Source organism: Cyprinus carpio, chromosome B6, assembly GCF_018340385.1.
Source record: "Cyprinus carpio isolate SPL01 chromosome B6, ASM1834038v1, whole genome shotgun sequence".
In the NCBI taxonomy this organism is placed as follows: Eukaryota; Metazoa; Chordata; class Actinopteri; order Cypriniformes; family Cyprinidae; genus Cyprinus; species Cyprinus carpio.
Genome location: NC_056602.1, coordinates 14,817,868 through 14,827,043, shown reverse-complemented (window position 1 = coordinate 14,827,043; position 9,176 = coordinate 14,817,868). Strand labels below are relative to the sequence as shown.

The following is a 9,176-nucleotide window of genomic DNA, read 5'->3' as shown; positions in this document are numbered from 1 at the left end:
TTTTGCAGCTTGTTTTACATTCAGTTAGTGTAATTTTACTTCCACAATGCCCTTGATCTGCTTCACTACCACTTTAATGGAGAGTTTACCCACCGTAGACATTTTTGAAAACCCATTAGACTTTCAGTTATCTTTGGAACACAAATGGAAATAGTTTTCATGTTCTCTCTTCATTTTTGTCTGTCCTTTGAAAGTCTATGGAACCAAACATTTCATGCATTCTTTAACATCTTCATGCATTAAAGAATGCATACTTTTACATTGTGAAAGTAGTTCAAATAAATAGGGTGGTTTAAAAAAAGTATTTTGAAGAAACATGATCACTTTATATGATGAATAAATTTAATGCAGGTTTTTATAGATAAATAAACATTGGTCAACTTGCATAGAGCTCATCAAATATGGTAAACACAGAAGCTTGCTTGATGCTCCGAAACCAATAAGTTTTTTTTTTTTTTTTTTTTTTTTCAGTTGAGTTTATGGGTTTGGAATGATATGAGGGTTAATAAATAATGTCAGAATTTTCATTTTTGGCTGAACTATCCCTTTAATTATCAATGCAAATATGGCTAAATGAGGACAAATAAAAATTATGCTGATTAAAGTGGTGACACCGGTGTCCCTGGTTTTGAATTGTGTTTTTATGTATTTTTATTTATTTATCTCCCTTTTTATTTCCATATCCTTCCTCAAAAGGCCGATCTAGCAGGAACTCTTCCAGTCACAATTACCAATCATAAAGCTGAAAGTGTGCCGCAAGTCATCCCAGCCGTGAGCGAGCCTTTCTTCCTCTTAATGAAGGTCAGAGAAGAGGCCCCATTTCTCTTTTTGGGTGATAATTCATCCCTATCTCCTGTTATCTGTGCCTGGCCCCTTTAATCCTAATTGTATTGTATGATTGTGTGATGCTTGCTTCTGTGTCTCTGAAGCATTACCCTCCTCCTTTCATTATCAACCAATGCCTTGAACCTCTTTTAATTTCCATTCTGTTTTATTTCATTCAATCACTGCCTCTGTCTTTCCTTTTTCATTAACTCTGCCCTTTGCACAAGGCATAGGATTCTCTAAGGGGCTCCTTCATGAAATATTATATTGTTAAAATATTTGACCATGAGAATTGTCAATTTTATACGTCTCCCGTCGGTCATAAGTTTCTGCCCGATGCTCATTTCAGTTTTGATTAGGGCTTGGACCCAGCTATTGATAATCACAGATTGATATGGGGAGAGGATGAAGAAGAGGAAACAGATATGTAAACAGCCGAAGATGGACTGGGCCTGGCCATGACTGGACACTTTCCCAGACATGTGGCCCAATCTTGAGGCATCGATGGCTTGTCTTTCACCGTTTTCCCAAAATAGCATTATGCTCATCACTCCTATGGCCGCTCCAAAAAGGGGCCTGGGATGGTGCGTGGGCTAATGAAATTTCTCCAAACCAAACAGATTTTTTTTGTAAATATATATTTTGCAGAGGTTCCAGAAAAATGCTGGCTGTGACAGCTGACTAAAATCAATTTCCACACTGGAGAGAAATGGGAGCCAAGAGCCACGGCCAGAACAAACACTAGCAATTTGAATATGCGAAATAATGTCAGTCTGTGAGGAGGAAGCAGGCTGGGGGAGGGAGATGGAACGGAGTGGGGGGGGGAGGTTGAGGCAATACTCCACTTTTCAACCCACTGTCTCATAATGGATAGAATTTTCTGAATTTTACCTTTCAGACTGGCAGCCAGAGTGAAAAGTTGCTGGAGGTCATCAGGGGTTTGCTTTTTGTTGACTCAAAATATACCAAAACAACTTTTAACTTCCATTACAGTCTGTCTAAATAATTGGCTGTCATAGCAGCCCTTAGGGGAGGGAACATTATAATTCAGTTCATTTTTGGTAAGTGCCAGTGGTCTTTAAGTATATAATTTGCCAATGTAAACAGTTCATTTTAAATGTGGGTTATTTCATTGGCTCTTCACTGCTGCTATTTAGCAGTCAATTAGAGTAGGTAATCTTTGTCATTAATAGTAAAATAAACAAACACACATTATATATATATATATATATATATATATATATATGGTAGTAAATACTGTAGTAACCTAACCTTTAAACCTGTTGGTGGCCCTTTAAAGTAGTTTTATCATGATGCAGTCACCTTTAAGACTACTTTGGAATTAAATTTCTCAGCTGCATATGAGGTGACGCCCAGGCAAAAGAGGGACTCCGTCTGCTCTTGAATAATGTCTGCATTCCCACTAGGTCAGACATTTGAAATGCTCTTCATGTGCTTTGTATATATCAGAGCATTTCAGTTGTAAACACACTCCCATTTCTGCTGCTGAATCCGCGATGTTACGCACAGAACTTAACTTACCAAGATAATTCCTAAGGGGTGAATATTGGCTTACAAAACAACGTGTAACATAGTCGCAGAGTTTTTTTGGCAGAGCACACTTCCAAATTCTCAGAGGGAAAACATCTATTGCAACATCATGCGAGCAGAATCACAGCAGCAAATGGGATGTAAAAAGAATAAAAAGCATTGAAATGTCAACACGGGTTTGTGAGGAGTCCTGAGTGGGACCGCGAGTTAGCGGTGGAAAAAGCCACTTAGCGCATCAGGACCATGGACAGCTACTGTACCACCGTATCCATCTCATGAACCCCGTGTGAAACATGAGAGTCGGAACACGTGGGATTTACACAGTGTTACCGCTGATTCTGAGAAAACCATGGACAACCACACCAACTGAGATGAAACCGAATTGTTTTGCTGTATTTCATGCAATTGTTGTTATTGAGTTGACCTCTTTTCATTCAATACCACTGAAATATCCATTCATCCATTTTCCAAACCGCTTGAAGGGTCGCGGCCACTAAAATACGCGCCATCATTTAAGTGTCAAGATTAGTAACACATTTCATGTGCAGTTAGAAAAATAGAAGACTGGTTACCTTAGGTTTCTAAAAATAAAATCGGGTGATTACAATATAGCAATAATGTAAATATATATATATATATATATATATATATATATATATATATATATATATATATATATATATATATTTATATATATATATATATATATATATATATATATATATATATATATGTATATATATATATATATATATCGTTATATAAATTACTTTAAAGATTTACTCATAATTTATTAAAATAAAATTATTGATGGGGAATTTCTGTTGTCTTCCAAGAGGTTAAAGTTAATTAATTTGACTTTTCAACAGTGGGGTAATATTCAAAAAAGAAAAAAGAAAAAAATTCTAGGTCTAGGTATTCTAGGTCGATCATATCACAAAATACTATTCAGCTCAACTTTAGGCTTTGCTAATGGCATTTTTTTTGGGGGGGGGGGGGCAAGTACATACCCCAGTTGCCTTTGTGCATCTCAGTCGACCTGCAAATGCTTGAGAGTAATACACTTTTAAAGTAACAGTTCTCTGAGCATAAATGGTGCTCATGTCAGTAGCATATTGATACACGATATCTAAATATTACTAGTGTCGTTAAGAAGCTTGAAAAGCCAAGTGATTTCAGTGAATACAAGTAAAAATAACACTTTAAACCTGACTTTGTTCTCGTACTTTACATTGCATACACTGAAATGCAATATCTCACACATCAAAACACGAATATGCATGCATACTTTTGCATGCGTTGGTGAGATGCTAAACTCCTCCGAAAGCGCATAAAAGAGGCGCAAACAGTTCAGTTTGCACACGTGAGCGATCCATAGTATGAACGCGGAATATCTCCTCCATTATGACGAGCTCCCATTTAATGACGCGCGCGCCTCAACATGCTTGATTTCACAAATCTCACTTCATTTGGCTTTGAGTACATCATCTCTATGTCAAATGCTGTGTGCCCCAATAATTTGTTAATTCCCGTTGTAATTTCTGTTTCTATCAGGCTGCTGTTCTCCGGATTTCAAGCTGCACTGCTTTCGGCTGTGCTCTGAAATGGAGAGGGAGGCTGAGAGGCGGTGGAACGGTAAAGCTTGATGGATATCGAGCCGGCATCACTAAGAAACACACTTCATGCTCTCCAGATGCATTTACCATCAGCGCCTCATTGAGGATTTATTTTTAATTGAAAAAAAAAAATAATAATAATATAAAAGTTATATATAAGTTTATGGTTTATGATCACTAAATTATATTCAAAGACAGCGGCTGTTTTTATTTTTGTCAGAAGATATGGTATAGATAATAAAGGTCCAGCTAACTAAGTTTGCTTTTAATATGCATATATTATTTAAAATAAAGTTACAATAAGAGTAGCAGAAATCTTACACAATTTGAAAATAATTCCTAAGGCTAAAAATAAACCATTTTAACCTACAAGCTACAAGACTAAATATCAAATGAAATGTGTGATCACACATTTAAAAATAAATACATCTGCTTATATTCAGCTATAATATGACCTTGGAAGAGCAAAACTGAGCGAATAAAAATTAATAATATTTATAAATAGATATAAATATTTATAAATAGAAACAATAATTATGAATACCCCTAACCGGTCAAAAAAAAAAAAAAAATGTTTGACAGATATTAGACGCTTTGGGGTGAAAAAAAAATCCCAAACGCACAAAAATATCAGACAAACCGATAAATTAGTAAATAAACAAACAAACAAATAAATTCATTATTTAATACCTATTGGAATTCATACGTACGACATTTATCTCTCAACATTTAGATTAATATCTGCATGTTTTGAAATAATGCTGTATCGTGTAATACGTTAGAAACAATATATGTTCATGTGCTAAATTACAGACAGATCCCTCTTCATGTCACGCTTGAAGGCCTCTCCACGAGATATCACATATCTTATACATTTCACTTAATAATTACACCCGTGCCTCTCATATATCAAGCTCCTTGCCTCAGGCTCATTAAGACCCTGATCTTTTTTAAACACTCAAATTTGCATGTTAAAGGTTTTAGTGCGCGAACCTTAACACAAAACATTACCTTGAATTAGTAGCCTAATACTTCTGTGCACATCTGGGTGGATTTTGACAATTATAAATAAATTCGGAAGTATTTTTCATACATAACAGAGAAAAGGATAAAGAGATCATGAGAAAGACATGGATAATTAACCGCAGCTTCAATGTAAAATAAGCTCTACTGAAAATAATTAAGCAACTTTACTGTGACCATGAATCTAATGTTTAAAGCAATTACATGAAATCTGAATCATTTAATAAATAATTTCTGCTAGACCTCGTGAAAATATCTGTTAGAAATATTAACAGATGAAAACAAAACACATCACCCAGCGCAAGGTTTTCATTTGCGTTTCATTATTTGTGGCATATAATGATTCTATGAGCAACTGGCATTGTTTTCACAATGCCAAATTTGCGTGGGTATGTTACCATTCAGAAAGGGTCCATGGGCATGTTCTACACATGTGAGATTACAGCAGCAAAACAGGTGCAAACCTCAACCCAGCCTGTCCCAGGAGAGCTTTGGACAATTGTTCTCATTTAGGAAATATTGGCCTGGGGGCCACTGCCTCAGACAGCACGCTTATATTCAGAGATCTCTAATACCGTTTGTCTTTTCATTATTTATCTTGTTTAGACATTTCAGTATTCGCGCATTGAGGTTTTAATGGTTAAACTTGCCATATGCGCTCGTAATGTAGCCTACTATGTTATCCAAAAAGAAGAAAGAAAAAAAGCCCTAATAAAAACAAATCGGTTGTAAAAGGAATCATAAGTAATAATAATAAAAAGAAGATAAGCGTCAGATAAATGGTCAAAATACCTTAAGTGAATAAAGCTTAACTTTAAGTGCACACGTAGAGCCGTGTTCGCAAAAGGACAGCGATATGTTTAAAATAAGAATTTGTCTATTCTTTGGGCATCTGTCGTCTCTGAAGGATTGACGCTGGTAGATGTCAGGTTTTATTACAAAAAGGTTGAAGGTCTGTGTTTGTAGACCTTCAACTAAATGGATTTGGGGAGGGAAGAGAGTCACCTCCTTTTCCTCCCCGATCTTTGTTTGTGTTGTAATATACATATTTTGGTAGGTATTATGTGGCTTTCTCAGAGCTGATTGGGCGCTCAGGTTGGCGCGTGAACGCCCTGCGATTATGTCAGATCGCGTGCAGAGCGAACCAGCCCAGCCTTTGAACTTCACCGCTTTTGGCTCTCATTCACGCGCTTCTCCTCATTTCCCAGCCAGGTGCTTCGCGGGGCGAGAATCCTCCGAGAAAAAAAGCGTGCAAACAGATCGCGGAAACTTCGCTTGCCGTGCTGGATTTTGTGGCGCGCGTGGCTGTTCTTCTCTCAGCCGAATAGTGTCGTTTCGAAGAAGAGAAATCTTTCAACTCTGCGTCAAACACGGAAGAATTAGTGGATTTTTCCCCCCATTGATGCCGTTTTCCTACTCCTCCGGCTCCCCAGAAGTGGCATGATCCGTGTCTGTCTGCAGGACAGGTGAATAGGCTACTGCTTTCTCTTGGTTGGTCGAAGAACTTTTTTGTTGTTATTTTAACAGGGAACCGTAAAAATGTCAAAGCCGGTAGATCACATCAAGAGACCCATGAACGCCTTCATGGTCTGGTCAAGAGGCCAGAGGAGGAAAATGGCTCAAGAGAATCCCAAAATGCACAATTCAGAAATAAGCAAAAGACTTGGCGCCGAATGGAAGCTGCTCTCTGAATCCGAGAAGCGACCGTACATCGACGAGGCTAAGAGGCTGAGGGCTCAACACATGAAAGAACACCCAGACTACAAATACAGACCCAGACGCAAGCCCAAGAACCTCCTCAAGAAGGACAGGTACGTGTTTCCTCTGCCCTACCTGGGCGACACGGATCACCTGAAAGGACTTCCGGTCTCAGCCACGGACTCGCTCTTAGGTTCCTCGGAAAAAGCCCGTGCGTTCCTGCCGCCCACATCAGCCCCTTACTCCTTCTTCGACCCGAGCCAGTTCAGCTCCAGCGCTATCCAGAAGATGACAGAGATGCCCCACACGTTGGCCACCAGCACTTTACCTTACGCATCATCTCTGGGATACCAGAACGGCGCATTCGGGAGCCTGGGTTGCCCCAGCCAGCACACCCACACCCACCCGTCGCCCACAAACCCTGGGTACGTGGTGCCGTGTAACTGCACCGCATGGTCGGCATCGAGTTTACAGCCGCCTGTTGCCTACATACTGTTCCCAGGTATGACCAAGAGTGGGATTGACCCGTACTCATCAGCACATGCCACTGCTATGTGACTCCATCACTAAAACAGTCTCCTCTTTTGAAAACTTGAATACAACAATGCATGTACATAAGAAGAGAGGAATGATCAAGACATTTATACTGAGGCCGTGTGAACATGAACTTTTCACCATCTACGAGAGGTTTCTTGGATCCCAGCTCGGATCTTGGAATAGATGTAAGGCAGGTGCCCAGAACTGTAAGAAATGTAAATGTTCAAACGTTTATTATTATGGCTACCGGATTTGGATGCCTTTAATTTTATTTATTATGTACAATTCGATGCTATAATAATGCTACTTTTGTTTGAACACTTAATATAATTGTTATTATCATCATATTATTATTATTTGAATGACTTTGATTTGCACAACTAACGGTTAGGATTCATGTTTCTTGTACAGCCTGTTGTATTTACCATTCTTTTTGGCACTCTGAAATTCAAATGATACGACTTTAAGGATTTCAAAGTGAGAAATTCAGCGTTTAATAGATTATGCGGGTTATTCTGATGTTTATATGATCAAACCGGCACCTAAAAGTATACGGTACTATTTAAAATATCAAATGAAAAGGAAAAAAAACCTTATCCTTCAATATTTTTCATTTGGACATTTCCCCCCCTGTGGTTCAGTGATAGTCACTCGTTCATTTGATTTCAGAAAGAACATAAAGTTTGAAGCGAAGCAGTTCATGTTGTATTTTTTATCTGCGATGGTAACTTAAATCCTGTCATGTCAATGGAAAGGAAAATGTATCTAAAAGGGTGATACCTCGATTCTTTGTTCATTTGCCGAGCAAAGACATTTTGAATAAAGACAATCTGTCTTAAAAATTCACAATCCTTGTTACCTTGCCTGTTTAAACTATTTATGAATCTTCTTTTTACTATGCTCTTATACAGTCGTGCCAAAAGGTGACAGGCATGTCAGTAGTAAGTACGGTGATCCCAAACATGCGTTTTATAATGTTTCCTCTTCCAGCTGTATATTAACTTATATAGGTAAGCGGCTTTTATTTGTGCATTAAAATATAGCCTTATGAATTTTGTCGGGCCGAGAGAACAGCACAGGCCTTAACCGCTAAACATAAAACTGAAATTGATCTTACACCGAGTAGATATCTACAATAATTATCTTCTCAATCAGCACTGCTTAAATAGTCGTTTCGGCGGACGCTGTCTAATAACCATCTGGCTTTTCGGCATAGATTTGAGATGAACTCTGTCAGCGCGTGGCGTTCCCGACTGCTCTATAGGGACCGCCGGCCCAAATTAAATGGCAAAACAATTACTGTACAGGGACGCTTAGGGAAACTGAGGGCGAACATGAATTGTGATTTACCCTGAGACCCACAATAGGATGGAAATTGGACTGAAGAAGGGGAGGTACGAGTATGAACCATGTCATTTACTATTAAAAAACAATTTCCAATAAAAACAATTTTAAAAAGCGTCAGGTGCTTCAAAATCTGTGCCGATTTTCGCCTACAGACGCGCTGTGACACATTGGAGAAGACTGTAGATGTAGAGGCTGCCAGTTTGCATTACCATCTCAATTTTTCATATGGCTCGTTGATGTCTTTTTCTTTCTTTCTTTCTTTCTTTCTTTCTTTCTTTCTTTCTTTCTTTCTTTCTTTCTTTCTTTCTTATATTGTATTTTTCTGTAAATAGGCTACACGCGTGTTGCTGTTCAGAGTGTAAAACTTTCTGCGTTCAGGTGTGTCTCTGAAATAATGCGATCACACTCTTTGATGTGTGGTTGTGTATGTATGAGACGTTTCACCCTTCAGGGACTCTGTGCTTGTTCCACCTGTTCCACCGCTTAGATTATTCCAACACTTTACGGACAGAAAAACGCTGCTATAATATTCTCAAAACAAATTAATTAACACATTCTTCAGTAAGTCTACATGTAAAA

At 38.2% G+C, this 9,176-nt stretch overlaps 1 protein-coding gene and 1 long non-coding RNA gene across 2 annotated transcripts; both read left to right on the top strand.

Annotated features, from left to right (window-relative positions):
• The first annotated feature begins 694 nt into the window (after window positions 1–694).
• On the top strand, window positions 695–4,189 carry LOC122137558. Its single transcript, XR_006154947.1, has 2 exons — window positions 695–801; window positions 3,931–4,189. It is a non-coding gene; the product is annotated as an uncharacterized LOC122137558 (long non-coding RNA).
• A 1,899-nt stretch (window positions 4,190–6,088) lies between these two features.
• sox14 (SRY-box transcription factor 14) lies at window positions 6,089–8,096 on the top strand. Its single transcript, XM_042725802.1, has one exon. The coding sequence runs from the start codon at window positions 6,555–6,557 to the stop codon at window positions 7,269–7,271; it is 717 nt and encodes a 238-aa protein (XP_042581736.1). The 5' UTR covers window positions 6,089–6,554; the 3' UTR covers window positions 7,272–8,096.
• Window positions 8,097–9,176: the final 1,080 nt, after the last annotated feature.

Bases quoted from the DNA above. Each gene is read 5' to 3' on its own strand.
- sox14 (XM_042725802.1), top strand. From the start codon at position 6,555: ATGTCAAAGCCGGTAGATCACATCAAGAGACCCATGAACGCCTTCATG.